Below are 21,566 nucleotides of genomic sequence, written 5' to 3'. Positions count from 1 at the left end.
GCCGGGCAGGGGGAGATGCAGAGGCATCAAAGCTTGAATACTAGAAGCTGAAGACAAATTGGATTAATATGTGGATAATTGTGTGCTATAGGTTGGTGTTTGGCCTTTTTGATTCTGCTGAAGTTGTTTATGTGAGTTCAGTATCCTGTGCTTTTTCCTGTGAGTTTATATGGTTTCCTACCCTTTGCTTTCAGTGCTATCCGAGGCTGCAACAAAGGCTAGACAGAGAGAAGTGATGAAACTTTCTTTTGGCTGCAAAATTTGCATGATGACTGCTTAATCAAGGGTTAGAATTTAGCCTGTACTTACTTAATGTAGGTATGTACTGGGAACAGTTAAATGAGAGGAAAAAGATTTATCTGAGAGGCAAGTGGGTTTTGTCCTCATTATTTGTCTGTTGATGGTTTTTACTCGTCCTGTAACACCTGCTTCAAACTTGGTAAACCCCCTGTAAGAGGAGGAGACTATTTCAGGTACTGGTCAGCTGGGGACAGAATTTATTAGGTCTGCTAGCCAGGACACTAAATCGTGTGAGTTCAAGTTATGTTTATTGGTATTTTTAAGATAATTCCAATTTACAGGTCGGAATGCTTACTGTAAAGTGTCATACCTAGTCTCTTTGTTTATACACCTTTACTGTCTCAGAATAGGGCTATTCTATATTTGGTTGTTCTCAGATATTTTAACTTTTATGTGGTTTTCATTCAATGGCAAGGAGATATTTATCAGAAAAAAAATTGCTGAAAGTGCAGCAAATCCCTGTATCCTCCCCCTGCCAAGGTGGATTACTTTACTGTAGCACTGCTTGTTCTTCGAGACATTTTTCATAAAATCCAAACATATCAGGCTTGAATTTTGTTTAAATTGCTATGTTAGCCTATATGATTCTCTTTTTTTCCAGTCCTTGGCTTATTTCATAGAATCGCAGAATGGTTTAGGTTGGAAGGGACCTTAAAGATCATCTAGTTCCAATCCCTGCTGCCATGGGCAGGGATACCTTCCACTAGACCACGTTGCTCAGAGCCCCATCCAACCTGGCCTTGAATAATTCCAGGGATGGGGCATCCACAACTTACCTGGGCAACCTGTTCAGTGCCTCACCACCCTCACAGTCAAGGATTTCTTCCTAAAATCTAATCTAAACCTACTGTCTTTCACTTTGAAGCCATTCCCCCTTGTCATTTCCCTACATGCTCTTGTCTTGTAAATAGTCTCTCCCCTTTTATGATGAAGCATTCCAAACTGGGATTGTACCAGGTTTAATCACTTCAACAGAGAATGGTAATTATAGCAATTGAGAAGCCATAGGAGAATCATTACAGTATTTCTTAATTCCCACTGAATGAATTGTCCACACTGTAATTGTAAAAGAGCAGTTTTGCTGTTATCATTCAGAACAGTAATCAATGGTTTGGATTCAAATGCTTAAGCACAAAATGGGCATTATAAATACTTAGTCTGAGGAGATGGGTGTCTTTTGTAATATGCTGTTGTTTCCTTATTTTAGTTTATCGTGCTTAGTAAATCAATTCAAACTAAAGTTTGAATATGTTACAATTTTTTAAGAATCTGTCATATAATCTGTTGCATTTTTTCTCTGGAAGGATAGCTTGATCTTAATACATCTGAAAACTGAACATTTAAATTATGTGACAAGTTTTGATTGTAATTTAAATCTCTGCCAGATTTTGCTTGTATCTTGAGAGTGACAGATTGAATGAATGAGGTTGATTGTTGGTTTGGGTTTTTTTTAGACATTATTTGATAATCAGATGAATGCTTCAAAAAAAGAAGACTCAGAAAGTATTAATAAAAATGACACTTCTAAGAAGATGTCTGTTGAGAGAGTTTATCAGAAAAAGACACAGCTTGAGCACATCCTCCTCCGTCCAGATACCTACATCGGGTCAGTTGAACCCTTAACTCAGGTAAGTGTGACTAAATTTAGAATCTAATAGTTTTTGCTGTTTTAATGAGGAAATTACTACTCTGGTTAATAAATAGGCATATCTGAATTATATTGAGTTCTGAATTATAATGTTAAAAACTGGTCATGTCTGTGCATGCACGCCTGGGAAAGGGACGAGAGAAGACTTTTTAAAGTAGTGCTTAGTTCATCAGAAAAGACATACTCAGAAAATCTTGATGTCCAGTCGAAACACAAACACACATCTATGTGTGTAAACACACAGTTATGTGTGTATATGTCTGTGTCTACAAACATGCCTCTGTGCACACACCTATATGTGCATATTTGTAAGTGGCATTTGTTCTAGGTCCAGAAATGCTTTGGTCTGTTTGTTTAGATAGAGAACAGAGAATTTAAGCCTCCTGCTGGCACTTTCTTCAGCTGTTTTGTGAAGTTGCAAATTGCTTTAAACCTCACTGTTTATACTGTTGGGAGTTCCCTGCCAAGCAGAAAATAATGGATTTTCATTATGGAATTCTTTGTGGGTACAGCTGTAATTTTTGCTAAACTGCTGCTCCTGCTTTTGTCTTGTATGACAGCACCGATCAGACTGTAAGAGTAAAGTTCCTTAAGGAAATAGAGAAACATAGACTGCTTTACCAAGACAGTAAATATTTTTATTTTATTTTGTTTACATGTAGTTAATGTGGGTTTATGATGAAGATGTAGGAATGAATTGCAGAGAAGTTACCTTTGTTCCAGGCTTGTACAAGATCTTTGATGAAATTCTTGGTAAGTATTTTTAACAATAATATTGCTTTAGCATTAAGGAGTACATGCTTTTCCGAGTGCTCTCAAACTACATTGTTTATATCTAAGTTTAAATCACAGAATTGGAGCCCCACTGAATTGTAGTGCATTCTAGGACTACAGAACAATTTAAAAAGGGAAGACTTTTCAGTTGAACTTGTAAGAAAGTGTAAATATTTGTTACTGAATGTCCAAACTAGATAATTCTTTATGACCAATATTGTTACAAGATTTTTGATCTGTGTAGTCTATGAGGGCTACAATCTTAAGTAACATTTAGAAGATTATTCCTCCTAAAGAATGCAACTTCTAAGTTTTCTGAGTGTTCACTTAAATCATCATTTCATGAATCATTACAATTTCCTCCTTCTGTACAGAATAATGGTGGTGGTGTTTTCATGGATCATTTCTAGACTTCAGGCAGTTTTGAAATTAATAAGTATCATACTGCCATTACAAAATATGGTGACTGAGGCACAAACAAATGATTTTTAGAAAATTATGTCACAAGTCACTGAGTTACTATGACTTCCTAGTTTGTGGTATTCCCTTGGGATGCATTGAAGACTAGCCAGCAGGAGAGATGTGCAACATCTGAATACTGTGCTGTCTGCTGAATTGATATTTTGGGCTGATTGACAGGAAACTTTTTTATGAAGTTTGTTATAAGGATTGGCAGGATTACCTCATAAACTAAATTGTGGTCTACTGAGGTCAATGGAAGTTTTGTCATGACTTTCATTAGCTTCACAACTTCCACATCTCTAAATCTATGCTTTACAGCATTGCTGTCTTTGAGGCAATAAAGACTATATCTCTGCCAGGTGGAAAAGAATGCTTTTTTAATTTTTTTTTAACTGACTACTTAATTTGATAAATATGGGAAGGAAAATCTGTAATTACTTCTGTTTTGAGTGCTGCCTCATAGATGTAATTTTTTAGGCTTCTCACGTTATATGGACCATATTGTCCCATTCAAAAGGAAGATCATTATCCTGTCGTTATTGTAGTACTGTATGACTTATTGCTTCTTTATGTAGCACTGATAAGTGCTCCACAGAGTGTGGTGTGAGCCCTAAGGGTCAGAGTAATAACATTATGAAAATGGGACATTGTAGTTATGCATGCTTTTGAATGAAACTGCACTTAATGATTTTAGCAAAAACACCTTGAAATATCTGATCTTATATTGAGATCCTTGCCATCTATTAAGATATTGTACTTTGGTGTTTTGGGGTTTTATCTTCATCTGTTTCATGGGTGATGAGACGAATACTGAAAATGACTGTAATGTGCTTTCATGGTTAGTGGCCACAGTCACGTTTCTGCTTTCTGTAGTTCATATACATGGGAGTGCAGTTTAATTAAATTCTGATCAAATGTTAATTTCCAGTTGTCCTTATTATGATCCTAAACTGTGTAGACCATTAGTTATAAGTCTCACAGGCTCTTTAGAGATAACTTTTGCTGCAGTCAGAACACTCCTTAATGGATGTGGCTTCTTTGGTGTGTTTCAGTGGCAAAACAAAGTGTAAACTGCTCTGGTGATGAATATAATTTTGAAGGGTTTTTCAGATACATGATATAATACGTAGCCAAACAAGAACAGCAACAGAAGAATGAAATGCTCAGTGTGTTAAGAACAGTTAGGAGAACAGGTTCACAAAATACACTTCTATATTTATTTCTGAGATAGTCTAACTGCTTGAAATAGAGTCAGTAATTATAAGAAGGTCGAAAATATCTTCTTGGCAGATACTTGGTCATATTTGTATACTTCAGTACTAAGATACAGAATATACAAAGAGCTACCAGATTAAGAAACACCTAGACTATTGTAACTTGTGGTGATATATGTATATAAACAGTTTTACAGACCAAGAAATTAATTATTGCTCCTATGAAGTGTTAATTTGTGCCTCTTTGTTTCATAGTAAATGCTGCTGACAATAAACAGAGGGACAAGAACATGACTTGTATTAAAATATCCATTGATCCGTAAGTAAAAGCGTGTTTTCATTTGCTTTCCCTGGCAGTGCTGTTGTAGTTTAGATTGGGACAAACCATTTTACTAATGAAATCGGATTTCTTTAAAACAAAATATTTTTTTAATTATTTACATTAGCTTCATATTTTAAGATGAAGAGGTGATTTAAAAGTGGTTAACAATAAGTGCTACCGTTCTGAATTAAAAGTGGTTAGCAATAAGTGCTACCATTCTGAATTTATAATAATTTGCTTTCCTAAACCATTCATTAATGTTTGATTGAATGAAACTTAAAACCAGAGGATCATAAAATACACGATGAGATGAAAGCTTGGCAGTTCATGACTATAGCCAGCTAAGTTACTTATAAATCTTAAATACCAGCTTTGAGGTTTTGTGACACAGTTTTGCACCTCTTGAACTCCTATGTTAACCCCTTTAGCATTAGGATAAGGTTGTGTTCTGAATTAGTCAGCTGTATCACACTGAAACTTCATATTGCAAACACATCATTACCAGTGTTTTTTGAAACCGAATACTTTGAGATAATTTCTAATGAGAAGTACTGCAGTTAAATAGATGCTGATTGGGTTCCTTTAGTAGTACCTTTTCAGTGCCATTTAACTGAATAATAAATGTTTTTCACACCTAGTTTTCAGACCTAACCTTTTAGATAAAGATGCTGAGAAGTAATTTTTCTGCTTTCATCCTGGAGTGGGAAGGAAATGGTAGTGTAAATCTGCCTGACCCATCATGATTTTGAACTCTCTAATACTCAAAAATGAAAGTTCTGTGTAAGAGCTGGAAATATTAATGATGCCAGATATTGATGGATTTTGGCACCAGTGCATAAAGTAAGTTACAATGTTTATCATAAATCAGAAAGAATAGTTTGAAACAAATGATAATTTGACTGTGTCTGGATGGACTTCAATGAAACCTAAAAGGGTACATCTCTAACTTGAGTGTCATTCTTTCACTAAACTTCAGGATCCTGTTGCAGATCATGTTGATAGTGAAAGCTCTTCAGACAGATTTTTGGGTGTTATTTTTACGTTATGAAATACTGTCATGTATGGACAATTAAGCTCCTTCTTCTAAGACATCTAATAAGCACAAGTGAGTGTAATTAAAGTTGTTAGAGCTGTGAATAAATGTGGTAAGAATATGGTCTTTTGTTATATTTTAGGTAGTTATGTAAACAGGTATGGTGAAGTCTGTTTTCAAGATTAATTTTCCCAGTGTCTTCAATATTTTATAGGGAATCAAACATTATCAGCATATGGAATAATGGAAAGGGAATACCAGTTGTGGAACACAAAGTAGAAAAAGTATATGTACCTGCTTTAATCTTTGGGCAGCTGCTAACATCCAGCAACTACGATGATGATGAGAAAAAAGTTACAGGCAAGACTATTTAATGTGCTTTGTTTCATTCAGTTAGGCCATTGTGTGCTTCTTCAGTATGCTTTCCCTTCTTAATTTTTCTCTTTCTATTCTATTTTGTAACATATGATTATTTAGTCATCGTTACTGTAGCTCTTTATTAGAGTAAAAAGACTTAAAGAACATATCTAACTTTTTCTTTTTTAATACCAATATTTACAGGCAACTTTACATTTGCATCTTTAATGTCAGTACTCGTTATTGAGTAACAAACAACATAGTTTTAGATTTTAATTCTATTTATGTAAGCACTTAAACATTTGTGCTCTTGAAATGAAGGGAAAAATAAATTTAATAAGTTAGGACATTATTTATTATCCTAAATTTAAACTGATCCTAGTTTACTATATGTTGTTTTTTCAGGTGGGCGCAATGGCTATGGTGCAAAACTCTGTAACATATTTAGTACAAAGTTTACAGTTGAAACTGCTTGCAAGGAATACAAACACAGCTTTAAGCAGGTATAGAAATGTTCAAAAATTTTTTTTTGCTGTAGTTATAAATTTAAAATTTAGCACATATATTTCAGGAATATTTAATGAACTTAATCATTTGTCATTCAGATGGATGTGTAGAGTTTGCAGGCTAGGTTAGCTCAGTCAGTAAAATTGGTATTTCTATGTATTAGACTTTCTGGGTTAAGTAATACTTTCTTCAGAGGGTTAGGTGACTAAAAATGAAAAACAAATTTCTGTTAAAACTAAAGTATATTCATGCACCTGTGAAAAGAAATATATATTCAGTTGCAATGTTTTATAATTGCTGTTGTATAACTTGCCAAAAAAGCTATCTACTTAGCTATGCAAACATGGAGACAATTATCTGTATAATTTTGTATAGTGTTAAGAAACAGATTTTTCAGTGTTTATGTCATGAATTTCATTAGCCCTAACTTGACTTAAGTGCAAAGCCCCCATTTGAACCCATTGCTCATTGTTCACCTACAGACCAAAGGTTGAACGCAATCAGATTTATTGTATACAACTCCGAGATGGCCACCTTTCTAAAAGTTTAAAGAACTTTGGTAGAGTATTAGATACCAAAGTTCCTTGGCTTTGGAGTCCTTCCCAGCTGGTAAATTCTTTTCTTTCTTTCTGGACAAAGAATTAATTTCTGGTCATGCTGTCATGTCACTACATAAATAATACATTTAATCCGTTACACTTGTCTCTTAGAAAATGTAATATTTTCTGGTGACTGCCAAGGGCAAATTAATATTGATTTAATTTTACTTTTTGAAAATTACATACTTTATGACTTAAAAGTGCTACATTTTTCAGTATTTTCAAAATTTTGAAAATTTAGTACAACTGAACTTTGATACATGCTGTGAGCAGACGTTCTGCTTGATCACGTAAATGTGCCCATGTTCTTAAATGGGGAACAACACAAGACTCCTGAGTCAAGTCTGGGCACCTTGGTTTTTCCAAAAGGCGTGCTTTGGCAAACTGGTCAGCCACCAAGATGCTGTCTTGGAGACTACCAAGCCTCTGCACAGGGACCAAAAACCTGTCTGTAGAAGTGTGTAGTAGATTGAAAGCATTAAACGGATGGGTAATAGGGACTATAAAGCCAGCTCACTTGTATCTAATTTAGTAAGTTCTGGGAGAGGCCCTATTTGCATTAGAATCATGTCCACCAGTGTAGTAATACCTGCAGGTTTACAGAAACCACAGATGTGCTGTCACCTATGCTTATGCTTATCTTTGTAAAACAATTAATGTTGTGTAGTGTTTTACCAGAGGAAACTTCTAAAAGAAGTTTGTGAGCTTTTTGTTTTGTAACTGTTGCAATCCTAGCATAACTGGAAAAGGGAACAAAGGAGGAGGATGACATATATTGTAAACTAACATTTAAACTGTTTTATTTCCAAAGACTTGGATGAACAACATGATGAAGACCTCTGAGCCCAAGATTAAGCATTTTGATGGTGATGACTATACATGCATTACATTCCAGCCAGACCTATCTAAATTTAAAATGGAAAAACTTGATAAGGATATTGTGGCCCTCATGACAAGACGAGCGTATGATTTGGCTGGGTCGTGCAAAGGAGTCAAAGTCATGTTGAATGGGAAGAAATTACCTGTAAGAGCACAATATAAAGTATCTTGAGTGTACTGAGTATTTGATGCGAAGAGCAGTGATTGCTACCTTTGTTGCCTGTAGGTAAATGGATTCCGCAGTTACGTAGATCTCTACGTTAAGGACAAGCTGGATGAAACTGGAGTCGCGCTCAAAGTTATTCACGAGGTTGTGAATGAGCGGTGGGACGTGTGCCTCACTCTGAGCGAAAAGGGGTTCCAGCAAATCAGCTTTGTAAATAGTATAGCTACCACAAAGGTGAGTGGTTAGGTCAAGTGGTAAAAAATGTAAATGATAAAATATGTGCTGAGGTTATGCCCAGTTCAGGGGTCGGATAAAAAATAAAACTGGGTTACTGCAAATAAACAGGTGAGAGAATCCTTTGCGTGAGAGGAACTGGCAGAGCAATTGGATGGAATCAAAATACACTCATAGCAGTATTTCTACATATGCACTAGTTTTGAAAACACTACTAATCATTATCGGTGATGTTTTATGTGAGCATACGTGCTATTGATTAAAATCAATGGAAGTAATTTATTCCTTCCTTCATTTTTAACACATTGTCGTAAGATAATTCTGAAAATAAGGTAAAAAATATACAAAGCTCTTTGAGGCTACCAGTAACAAGTTTTGGAGGACAAAAATGTCTTTTGGTGTTCTTGAAAAAATACCTATCTGTCTACTGCTTTTTGATGTATAAAATTGGCCTGAAGTGTTGAGATTTTCTTTTACCTATCCAGGGTATCTAGGTTTTCTTTGTACTTAGTAGCAACTGTAGTAGTAGTAAAAATGAGACCATAGAGAAACCTTCAGTTATGATAAAGCAGCAATATGCTCAGCATACTAAAGTACAGCTTTGTGCTTCTTAAATTGCTGGAGTGGTCAGACTCCGAGGCTATCACCTGCAATCAGCTGGCATAACACTCATTTAGTCCCATTTGGCATGGACCAGGTTTAGGGATCTGAGATCCACCATGGCGAAAGAAAGTCTTTGTCATTTCTGCTCTTCGCAAGTTGCACCTTGATGAGTCTAGTTGTTAGATCTAGCAGATTTAACAAGCTAGATCTAATAATAATAGAACAAGCAGTTCTAGTCATTGGTGAGACTGCTTTTAGGAAACCCTAACTGTGAGCTTTCCAAAAGATGGGAATGATAAGAATTGGTAATCAGAACCTTGAAAACTTCTCCTTGCTCAGATCTCTTCTAAGAGAGTCAAAAGAAAGTTCTGACGGTAGCACAAGTGGTTCCTAAGCACCAGTGGTTACAGTGAGTGGAGTCCCCAGGCCAGCAGGTGCCTAGAAGTACCAGTGTTAGCCTTGGTCGTTGGTGATGTGTAGCTTGGTGTTTTGGTGCGATATAATTTTTACTACGTAACTTCTTTTCAGTCATTTTCAGTTTAGCTGAGCAAGCATTCAGTGGTAATGGGGACAGTTTATTTAATTCTAGAATATTTACTTTCTAAGTGTGCATTTTATTTAAGTTCTTACCTGATACTTGTTCAAAACTAGGGATGACAAATGTATCTGGTAGTTGAAGGGTTACAACTGAATTTTAATTCAGACCTCTTTATGCGGCATAAAGAAGAATAAAACCATGACCTTGAAGATGTGTACAATACTTTTTATGAGGAAGATGCCAATGTAGAGAAACTTAATTATGCTTGATACCAGGTTAAGAAAATGTGTTTGAAAAAAAATGAGTACTAGTTGACTTCTAAGTCAAATATATTGCATACATTTATGCAAAATTTTGAATTTTACTTTTTTGGATCAATTTTCACCCATCATGCACTTTCACATACATTGTTATCATATGTTCTCTAAGAAAATTCATAGAAAAAAGTACTGTGTATTCTTCAAAGGTAAGTGGTGTAACTTCTAGTTTTTCCCACTCTCCTGATCCATGCCTTATGTGTGTGACTGGATGTGGAATGTTCAGGGCCAGTGAACCACCTCACCAGCAACTGATATGCAACTACCCACTAATGAGACATAATGGCTAGAAACTAACAGTGTCAACTTCCTGTCCCCTTGTCTGCTGACAGGTGAGGAGCTCATTTCAGCTGTGTTTTGGTTATGTATAGGTGTTTGCTGAAAGCTTTTCATTTCTGTTTCTGGATGAATTTCATCCAGTCATAACTTCCCGTCCATCTTTTTTAAACTTCCTATAAATTCAAAAAAATATTTTTTTTTAGGTTTATTGGGTTGGTTTTTTGAGGGTTGTTTGGAAGGTCAGGCAGTGCGTTGAGGCACAGCTCTGTTGTTTGGTTCTTGTAAATTTGTTACCTTGGTAAGCTTCCCATTTATTCAAAACTTTGCTACAGTAAAGCACACAGAATTTGACTTCAGACTCTGAGGCAGCATTTGAAAGAATGTTTGTAGCTGTTACAGTTGTACAAGTAACCTTTAGAGGGAGACTTGTAAACTGATTAAACATAGTCTTCTCAAATTTGGAATTTCAAATATTAGCTGTGGTAGAAATCATAGTAGAAACTTCAGTTCTTGACATAGCAATCTAATATTTTTAATGTGGTGTCACTGCTAACTCGAATACTGCTAATCATTTTAGCAGAAATGCTCAGCTAATACAGTTGCAGTGTCAGAGAGTAGACTTGGATGGAGGGAGAATCCCAACCTGTTAAAATTTGCTGGAGTTCAGCAAGAAATTCAAGACTATTCCAGTTTTCAGATTTATTCTAATAAAATAAGTACAATAGAAAACAAATGCAAAATAAATTAGTATTTTATTTGTATATTTAATTAAATTAAAACTTTAAATTCATAATTAGCTTCTGAACTTTTCTGCCATATAAACCATCTATCTGTCTGTAGAACTTAAATTTGGCTTGCCTCCAAATCAATTGGGGCTGTTGGGTATCCAAGATGATAAGAATAGAATGTATATAGGAGGCAGTCAAAGCTCCATTTTTAAGATTTTTAGTTGTTAGTGTTTCGTTAGACGCCTTTGCATCCTGAAATATGCAAGACTGGGGTTCCAGTCGCTACCTTCTGGAAAAAGAAGGTTATGCAGTCTTAGCGCTGTTTTCCCATAGTGCAGAAGCCATAATAATCACAGACAACCCTCTGGATTTAGTATGTCTTGTACGGAATTGCTGCGACAGCGGGGTCAGTTCTAGGCTGTTATGGTTCCATAGTGGGTACTTGTGCCACCTGCTGGTGAGATGGCTGAGAGGTTCCCAACTCCCAGCTCTGAACGTGGCTCACTCACGGCTGCACACTTAGAAACCTATTTTCATCATCCTGCTGTATTGCAAAGCTTGAGTTATATACAGCTTCAAAAGGATAACATTTCTGACTTACTACTTCCAAAGTTTAAGTAAATAAATAAGTATTTCTTCCTCGGGGTCTGTTATGGTAGGGATCATAGTTGGGATCTGAAAACATTGCCTCCACCAAAAGTTTTCTTTCTCTGAAGGCTTCATTTGAAACACCTGGTTGAAAAGCCCTTAAACAAGGATAACCAGTGCTCAGGCCTCTTTCTTACGGGGTAAAAGGAAGAATTGTGACAGGCCCTATGAATGTTTCACTTTCAGCTCTGATGGTGCAACAGAGGAAGAAAAATCCTATATATATTCTTTCCTTCTTTGTTCTCATCACTGTGATGATGCAAGAAGTTGCTTATAAGCCTCTTTTTTTTTTTCCCCTCTGCATTTGAGTAGTAACTGTAAGGGAGTCCAGCGGACTGCTTTTGTTTGCTAGAAGAGTGGTGGCACCGTGATTATGTAGCTACAAGTTGTTGCCCTGTGGTCTCCTAAGGCCTTGGTTTGCCAGCTTATGGTTAACTGCATGCTCTGTATGGATCTCTTGTTGCCCCATCAGATATGAATTTGGAACAGGTTTAGCCTCTGGTGAGTTTTAAGAAGAACTGGTCATCTCCTCAAGGTTGTCTTGTTCTGTTCTTTCAAAGTTTTCTGGGTCTCGTGGTTGGCTATTTGCAGTTTTCTTGCCATTTGCTGAAGTCCCAGGCTAGCAAAGAATTATTGCTAATTGCATTTGTGCCAAGAGTTCTGTAATATGGCTAAGAAAAGGTAAGATCACTTGTGGGAAGGAATAGGCATGAGTGCTGTATAATCTGAGGGTAAGCTCGTGAACATCATTTTTTAATGAACCTAGTGGGGAAAGTTTAATTTGAGGAAAAAATATGTGGGTTTTTTAGTCCAAGGTTATTTATGTGCCAGTTAAAAAGGCACATAACAGCTGTGTGGTGTTGTAGGTACCTCCCAGTACTGCAGATTAATTTTTAGATATGTTGTACTCTTAAGGTTTTGTATCCTGTTGCAAACTGTAAGCAGCTGCATTTGAAGTCCATCACTGTACAGTGAATGAAAGGTCTCCTTCTGTTCCGTGTAACTTCTGTCATCCTCACTTGAATGAAGACGGAATTACATGAAAGAGAAACTTCAAACCAAATTTCTCTTTCTTATCATAAACTTAATGTACGTGAATTTCTGAATATAAGTATGACTACAGGAACTTAGTTAATACTGATAAAAGCTGTTAGGAAATTCAATAGTTATTTTGTTGTTTTGGTTTGTTTTTTTTTTCTCTTCATTCAGGGTGGTAGGCATGTTGATTACGTGGTGGATCAAGTTGTGGGCAAACTGATAGAAGTGGTGAAAAAGAAGAATAAAGCTGGAGTTTCAGTCAAACCATTTCAGGCAAGTTACTTTACAAAAAAATATTGAAAAATATGAATGTGGGAACTTTATTGAGTAAACTGGTTTCTATGTTTTCAACAGGTGAAGAATCATATATGGGTTTTTGTTAATTGCTTGATTGAAAACCCATCGTTTGATTCCCAGACAAAGGAAAACATGACATTGCAACCTAAAAGTTTTGGGTCAAAGTGCCAGCTATCTGAGAAATTTTTTAAAGCAGTAAGTAAACCTTTTTTTTCTTTCCTTTCCCCCCCCTCATCCCCCCCGTGAAGCAAGAATTGACATACTGGATCCAAATGTATGTATGCTCTGTAGCAGAAGGTTAATTTTAGTGCATTATGGTATTCTAGTGACATTTGCATACTGTTAAAATGGGATGGAGGAACTTCTGGTCTTAATAGTGGAAGCAATGACTGTGTTTTGACTCTTGCCCTGGATTTAAAAGCAAGCTTGACCTGATCAGCTCATTTGTTGGAGATTCTGGTATTTATATGGATGAAATGAATGTGACTCTTAAAACCTAAACATAGTCCTTGACCAATTATTTTTGTGTTAAAATATTTTTCTGAAGTTGAGAATATTGTCTACCTTATTCTTTGGTATCAGTCCTGTTCTGTTTCACTAAGGTGAAAAGAGAGGGAGAGGATATGTCACATGCACTTGTTCTTTCAGTAATCATAGAAATGCAGAACTGGGGCTGTAGTATTAAAAGTAGTCATTATTGTTGGGCAAAAGGTTTAAATTTTTTTCTGTAGGTGGGCTAAGAATTGATATTCTAAATTAATATACTAGTACAAATATGTCATAGAGGGTTTTCCTCTATTACATTTTTATACGATGAAGCAAAGGAAGACTTCTGTTAGCCAGAACTCAATATAATGTGTCCTATTTAGGGCCAGTAGCATAAATGGAACACCAGTAGTAAGGAGAATGGTGCTGCTGCTCATACTCTTTGGCATCAAAACTCCACTTGCTGTGTAATGTTTTCAACTTCTAATTCTGTATTACAAGTGACATTCTTATAGAACTTACAGGGAGAAAACCCCACAACACAGTATCATATAACAAAATCTGAAGAGTGAATACCTGTTGTATTTCAATCAGCAGGTTCGATTTATAGTGTTTCTAATATTCCCTGAATTGAACATTGATTTCCAGATGTGTTGAATGTGCAGCAGAATCTCCACAATGAATGCTGTATTGTGGGGGATAATGGAAAGCCAAAGCTCACAGTATTTTGTTCCACCTGTATTTTTTTTTGATGTGAAACCAAACCTAAAGCAGTTTTAGTTTAGAAAATGTACTATATGCTACTTTTTCTGCAGATGTGTTTCTAAAAATGATATCCGTTTCTCAAATGGTTGATATAAAGCCTTATTCTTAAATGGTTTCGATTGTCTTTCAGCCATTTCCAGTCATTTCCAAAGAAACTTTAAATGGCCACAAATATCCCATATGGTTACTTTTTGCTATCAAGTCCAGGAAACAGGTGCTTTAGAAACTAAAATGTCTCAGCACATCAACCACACAACATAAGACAACCTCTTGTTAGTTCTCAGACCTCCTTTCCTCTTCCTACTTGTTATATAAAGGGTGGAAAAGGATGCTCTGTGTGTGATGTGTTTTGGTTGCATGTGCTTAAAATGCTAAAGAGTAAGGTATATGTTAATTCCTTGACTTTCATATATTGCAGTTTTTAAAATTTAGAGAGCTTTGAGTAGCAGTGTTAGATCAGTGACTTAAAATTGAGATGTAAGAATCTGTTATGTGAAGCTTTATTTTTCTCATCCACAATTCTGATTTGTTACTCGTAGGCCTCTAACTGTGGTATCATAGAGAGTATTTTGAATTGGGTCAAATTTAAGGCACAAACTCAGCTGAACAAGAAATGTTCATCAGTGAAACACAGTAAAATCAAGGGCATTCCGAAATTGGATGATGCTAATGATGCTGGTAAGAGCACTTATTTTTAATTTCTTTAATGTTTCATAACTTTTTCACAAACATGATAATTTTAAACCTGACTTTATTTTTCATCCTTATGGATTTTTTAATAAAAGTCTTTCTAGTTTTCTAAACTTTCTGGAGATAGAATTTAAAGCGTGATGGTGAGTTTGATATCAGGAACACTATCTTCTCTAGAGCAGAGATTTAATAACACTGAACAAAAGCAGCAGTCTAGTTTGATACTGGAAGAGTGTGTGTATATTCTAATTGTGGTTTCCTGCTAAATTTTGTGTTACCAGTATTCTGTTTTGGAGGTTTTCTTGATCTTTCTAATGTAAAAATATCAGAATCATTATAGGGCCACGCTATAGGAAGTAAATCACATAGTGTGCACACCTGAGGGAATGGTTCAAGAGACTTTTTTCATAATACTTTAAATGCCATTAGGTTCCTGTCTGGGAATAGAGGGCAAACTGGCAGTCTCTGCTGGCTTGCTTCTTTAGCATAGATAGGGATCAGGATCAGCTGGCAGTCTTTGTGCCAACAGCAATGGGAGTTGTTCTTGAGTTATTTGAGGGGCACATATGGCTAAAGAGCTTGAAATGTTGCCATTCTTTGGCGATATTATTTAATTTTTAATACATCCTTACATTAAACAATGATAGAGAAATTGCAATGAAGTCGGTGGGTGGGCTGAGTAGGTAAAAGCATGTAAGACTGGTAAAGAAGCTCAATGAGATGATGAGACCTGTTTGATTTTCTTCCTTTTTTGATTCCTTGGTACTGATTTTTTTAAAATTTGTTTTCTTTACTATTTTATTACTTTTCCCGTTATTCAGATGTCATATTTTGCCTCAAAAGTTGGTAATCATGTCTCCTTTAACTAGTGTTTTGTTTGTGGAATTGGCATTCCCTAATCAGATGTAAGTTCCTGGTGTTTTTCTTCTGTAGAAGATTGTGTGCTTGGAGAAATTATATATTTTATGGATATTAAGCCTAATGCTCCTAAATCATATAATGAATGATTTTGGGCACACTTTCTTCATAGGATTTTTTAGCTCTGCTTTGGAGACCAGCCTTCAAAATCACTTCTTACGCAGTTTTTTAATGGGGGGACCCTGAAACTTCCTCAACTAAGCAGGCATGTGGGGATTCATTTGGGCTCAACACTGATGCCTAAAGCTTTGCATGTCTTGAATCCCTGTTACCCAAGTATTTCTCTGCTGCCTGGTTCTATGGGGAGTGGGAACTCTGCATCTCCCAAGGAGGCTTATCCAGGTATTGGTTTTTTGAAGATCTGGAACATAGTGCGTTTCTCGCACTGAAGGCATTGCATGTTTGAGGTGGACACTCAGAGAGGCAGAGAGGCATTCAGTTTCTGAGTACAATGTGTATTGTCATATGCAGGCTTTGCCTGACTTTCTGAAGTGTTATCTATACTGGAAGAGGTGTTTTAAATTAGAGGATCACTAATAATACATTTAGTAAAAAGTTCTTCAGTAATTTCTTTTTAAAGAGTGCAGGTATCATATGGATCATCTGTTTATTCTTGAAAAGGAATATTTTGTTCTTTTTGCACAATCAAAAATAATCAGGATCTTTGATTTCTGCTTTCTTAGAGAAAGGGAAGGCAGAAGATGATATGAAAGAGTGACTCCTTCAGTGTGGCTGAGGGGGTTGGTCTGCTCTTGAGAACTTGTCTCAATGAACTTCAGTTGTTGATGGCGCCTAACTGATGATGTTTCTTAACATAAAGGGAAAAAAGAAGTACTGGTACTATGGAAATTCTTTAATGAGTACACAGACAAAAAACATTGTAGAACTATCAATCTTTGCCTCTGGGACCTTAATAGAAAGGATTGTGGTAAAAGGACAAGGAGTAATGGGTTCAGCCTGGAAGAGGGGAAATTTAGGTTAGATGTACAGAATAAATTCTTTTCTGTGACAGTGGCGAGACACTGGAACGGGTTGCCCAGAGAAGTAGTGGATGTCCCATCCCTGAAAGTGTCACGGTTGGATGAAACTCTGAGCAACCTTGTCTAGTGAAAGGTGTTCCTGCCCATGGCAGGGGGCTTGGAACTAGATGATCTCTAAGGTCCCTTCCAACCCAAACCACTCTGTGATGCTATGACTGGGGGATCCTAAGGCTCAGGTGAATTAAGGGCTGTATGTCCTCTTTCTGTGTGTGAGAGGCAGATCAGTATTTCTAGGTCCGAAAAATTCAACTTTTCTATGTGAATATTGCCTAAGAATGTGCACAACTGTGAGTATATTGTGAAGAGTTATAAATCATCTTTTCAAAAGAATTTCAGACCTCCCAGTAAGATGGAGAAAAGATTTAAATGATACATGAAGATACAGATTGTTTCAAGACATTCATATGTGTCACACAGAGTAACCTGTGTGTAGCCTGGGAGCAAAATGCAGTATGTTGTAGTTGATATATTTGTTAATGCATAAGAATAGGAGAGAGATGTATCTGTACAGTGATGTAGTTGCTGCAGATTTCTTCAACCACTGTAAAGAATGAGTCCTATACCTGGTCATTCCTGCTTTTTTGTGTTCTTGATGAGGTATGCATAGTTCTGTGGCTTGTTGGAGGTGGATTAGGAGGATTACCTAATCTGGTGAAGCATAAGAGCGTTTTTTGGAAGCTACCGGTTGATATAGTTCTTTGAGTTCTCTAGAGCCATGCTCAGGAAAATACCTGGCACATTGTATTTCCACGAAATTAATTGCTAATGATTGCATCCATTTCAGAAGGAAGTCCACCTGGATTACATTCAGATGTGTCTTCTGCAGTTCACTTAGGGAAAAATATTGGCTGTTTTATATTCTGAAACAGTAGACTAGTATTATTCTTGGTATTTGGAGTCCACTTTGTTGACAGGTAGTTATTGACAGTGTGAATAGCTGCCTAATTTAGATCTATTAGGCCAAACTTCTTGATTCAGAAAACCAAAGATGTTGAATGTAAATTCTGTGTAATAGGAAGTATGGGGTGGGTTTTACCTACCAGGTAAAAGCAAATCACAGCACCTATTTTAAATTCCAGTATATTCAAAATTTACCTTATTAGCAGTAGGGGAGACTTAACCAGCTTGAAGTTTTTTGTAGTCTTTCCTACCGCTTAGCCTTGATAAAATAGCAAAACTGCTTAATGAGCATTTGCACCCTTGCAAAAGGATAGATTCCTTTTTTCAACCTGCTTGTTATTTGGAACATCTATTCCACAATAAACAGAACATAAATGTCATTCCAGTTTTGAATATATTGGGCATACAGGCATCAAAATGCAGTGTGTCTTGTAGAGTCAAAATTACATTGTTAGCGAAGATTTATTTTTCTGTTCAAGAAATTTGTGAGATATAATACGTGCAAATGTTCTCATCTTTTGAGCTTTTCTGTCAAGTTTTTCTTACAGTTGTCTGCCTTCAGCTGATGGACAATAAAAAGGGATACCCACAAAAATTATATAATAAATTACTTCTTAAAATGTACTGTGAGGAAAGGGGAAATACAGAATGGGAAATAACTCCTGTATGTAACTCGGACATGCATAATGTATGTGTGTAAGAAATTTGCAGCTAGAAAAATGAAACAGTAAAGGTACAGAAGCAATTGGACTTTTTTTGTGCAGACATGTAGGGACCATTGCATAAGATGTGCCACCATTACATCCCATTTTGTCTATTTTGCTCCTTCTCCATAGAAATCCATAATGTACTGTTAAGGGCAAGGATATTCACTCTTGTTGTGCAGTGTTAGTGGTATGGAGGGCCATCCCTAAAAATAGAAATTCAGTGTATTTAAATGAGGAGAAGGAAGAATTCAGTTGTATTTCTTTTATTTGAGTTATGCTTTCTGGTTTTTTTACCTTCCCTCTACTTCTTCCTGGCCTGCAGGTGGCAAACATTCCTTGGACTGCACGTTAATATTGACAGAAGGAGACTCGGCCAAATCTTTAGCGGTCTCTGGCTTAGGTGTTATTGGTAGAGACAGATATGGAGTATTCCCACTCAGGGGCAAAATTCTCAATGTTCGAGAAGCTTCTCACAAACAGGTATGCAGTTTTTTCCTCTCCTTTTGGTGACAAATGGATGTCTTGTGTTTATTTTTGATTTCTAGATTTACATCTTCATATTTGAATTTTTATTTTTTCACGAAAATTTTGTGGCTGAGATTTCATAAAGTACCAGCTACTTTAAAGCCTGGGATAAACCTGGAAATACTAAGTGTAGTAATGCAGTACTGGGATGATAAAGTTAATTTCTTTACAAGTGGAAGGAAATTTTGCTATGACTCATATTAATATTTCACATGAATATTTAAAAACCCTAAAATTTTTTATACTCTCTATTGCCATGTGATTTTATTGGCTCACAACCTGAGTGCAGCAGCGTTACCCCATCTCATTATTTCTGCTGCCCTCCATAATTTGTCTGTAATAAAAGATGTGTTGCATGTGCCCACAGAAACAGTGGAAAGAGAAGGCAGCTCTGTGAGATGACTTTTTGTTAAGCATGCAGTTTTCTTCTTGCTTTCCTGACCCAAAGTGCTCTGCCCATAGAGGAGAGAGAGTGTGGTGCAGTCTTGAGAATTTGCATGTACGGAAGAAATATTTACAAGTGCAAAGGCTGCAAGGGGCTGGGCGTAAAAGGGTTATGAAGTTGAGGCTGGGATGCATTGAAAAAGAAGCTCTCAAGCCCACCTGAAAAAGACTGGGATATTTCTAAATTTCTGCTTTTTACATTGACTTCAAAAATAACTTTTTTATACAGATTATGGAAAACGCAGAAATCAACAATATCATCAAAATAGTTGGACTACAATACAAGAAAAGCTATGAAGATCCAGAATCTCTGAAAAGCTTGAGATATGGAAAAATTATGATTATGACAGATCAAGTAAGCCTGAAATTCACAGGTTTTAATATACAGAGCTTCTTATGATATGTCTTGCTGCAATTTCACAATTTCAGGTTATGTTTTTGTGCATTACAACCTGTCTCAGCTATGACAGTATGGATGCATTCAGGGGGAATCCCTAATGTATGAGGTTTCTTTACAGGATTAATTTATCTATGGTGTTGTTTTGGTTACTCCAAAGGAACAACTGGACTTTGCTGCACAAAATAGTAGAGAAGGCAAAGCAATAATAAAAACATACTTTTGATAACTCAAAAATAGGTTGAAAGTAAGGACAAAAGGGAACAGTAGATGAGGTGGTATTGCTAGCAAGTCAGGTAGAGACAAGAACGAAGGCAATTATTGTTGGATAATCTCATGATTGAACTATCAAGCATCTTTCCACCGATGAGAACTCTGGGCCAGGCTTGACTGTCTTCCACAAAAATTCAGCTCTCTGGTGTCTGGGAGAGCTGTGTAGCTCTCCATGAAAACATAACACAGGCAGAGAATCTTTGAACTGCAACCATGCACTTGGCTTGGAAGAGCTTATTATTAGCTTGGGGATAGTGCTATTCACAGGTGGTTATGTCACAGGTGGTCCATTTTGGAATACAAATTAAAACTAGCTGTACCCTTCTATACTTTCTATCAGCAGATATTGTTTTGAGGTATCCAGGCCAGTGAGTGGGTTTTTGATGGTTTTGGAAATCTGACATTTGAAAAGATTGCCTCATGTTTTCATGTTCTCACTTAGGATCAGGATGGATCTCACATAAAGGGCTTGTTGATTAATTTTATTCATCACAATTGGCCATCACTGTTGAAACATGGTTTTCTTGAGGAATTCATCACCCCTATTGTGAAGGTACAGATTCTATTATTGAGATTTTATGGATTACTTACAGTGCAACAGAAAAGTTGATTTTTTTTGTTTGTTTGTTTTGTTTGTTTTGTTTTGTTTTTTTAAAGGCAAGCAAAAATAAGCAAGAACTCTCGTTCTATAGTATCCCTGAATTTGATGAGTGGAAAAAGCATATGGAGAATCATAAAGCATGGAAGATAAAATACTACAAAGGTTTGTTTAAAAACAAATAAGTGAACCCCATGGATAAGTAATAATAAATGGGTGCTATGAAGTTTTATTTGTAGCTGTTTTTATGATAGCATCTTATGTAATGATTTTATAATATTCCCAGTAAAATAAAAGGGGTAAGATAATAAAACTTAAATTTTTAATATTGAGTAACAATTTCTTTTTACTGTACAGGATTGGGTACCAGCACTGCTAAAGAAGCAAAAGAATATTTTGCTGACATGGAAAGACATAGGATCTTATTTCGGTATGCTGGTCCTGAGGATGATGCTGCCATTACACTGGTAAGAAAGTGCTTCTGTATATGATATGTTTTAGTTTCCATTGTTTGCTGAAAATGGCACATGAGAAAGACCTTGAAGGGTTGTTATGGTTTTTGGAGTACCGGAAAAAAATACTTCTACGAGAGAAAGAATCTTTTGGAAAATATTTTAATTTTTGGAATAAGCTTTATCCATGCTACAAAATCAGGTCTGCCCTCTGCTTTTAGCTTTGATAGTTTTGTGCAATGTCGATTTCAAGAAATGTTACAGTCAGACTTGCTTTTAAAGACAGAACATGCAAATAAGTACTCTATGTAAGAAAATAGAGCCCAGACAAATTACGTTTCACATCTACTTAGGCATCCTTATTTTGTTTCTGAGCACATAAGATCAGGTAAATGTTATTTATTCATTGAAGATGTATCACTGTGGCA

The 21,566-nt window shown here is 36.2% G+C and overlaps 1 protein-coding gene across 4 annotated transcripts in view; it reads left to right on the top strand.

The window, feature by feature from the left end:
* The window catches only part of TOP2B (topoisomerase (DNA) II beta), a 63,914-nt gene that overhangs the window by 16,135 nt on the left and 26,213 nt on the right, over positions 1–21,566 (top strand). For all 4 annotated transcript variants that reach the window (XM_017817942.1, XM_017817941.1, XM_017817940.1 and 1 more), the window contains exons 2-16: positions 1,755–1,928; positions 2,611–2,701; positions 4,654–4,717; positions 5,968–6,113; positions 6,516–6,613; positions 8,028–8,240; positions 8,322–8,495; positions 12,818–12,919; positions 13,001–13,138; positions 14,734–14,872; positions 18,772–18,929; positions 19,648–19,773; positions 20,531–20,641; positions 20,746–20,851; positions 21,044–21,153. In XM_017817942.1, the coding sequence (XP_017673431.1) occupies positions 1,755–1,928; positions 2,611–2,701; positions 4,654–4,717; positions 5,968–6,113; positions 6,516–6,613; positions 8,028–8,240; positions 8,322–8,495; positions 12,818–12,919; positions 13,001–13,138; positions 14,734–14,872; positions 18,772–18,929; positions 19,648–19,773; positions 20,531–20,641; positions 20,746–20,851; positions 21,044–21,153 (1,950 nt within the window). The remainder of the gene's footprint in view (positions 1–1,754; positions 1,929–2,610; positions 2,702–4,653; positions 4,718–5,967; positions 6,114–6,515; positions 6,614–8,027; positions 8,241–8,321; positions 8,496–12,817; positions 12,920–13,000; positions 13,139–14,733; positions 14,873–18,771; positions 18,930–19,647; positions 19,774–20,530; positions 20,642–20,745; positions 20,852–21,043; positions 21,154–21,566) is intronic.

The sequence above is a fragment of the Lepidothrix coronata genome, unplaced genomic scaffold (genome assembly GCF_001604755.1).
Source record: "Lepidothrix coronata isolate B3197 unplaced genomic scaffold, Lepidothrix_coronata-1.0 Scaffold64, whole genome shotgun sequence".
Classification (NCBI taxonomy): domain Eukaryota; kingdom Metazoa; phylum Chordata; class Aves; order Passeriformes; family Pipridae; genus Lepidothrix; species Lepidothrix coronata.
This window is presented reverse-complemented; position numbering and strand designations above follow the sequence as displayed.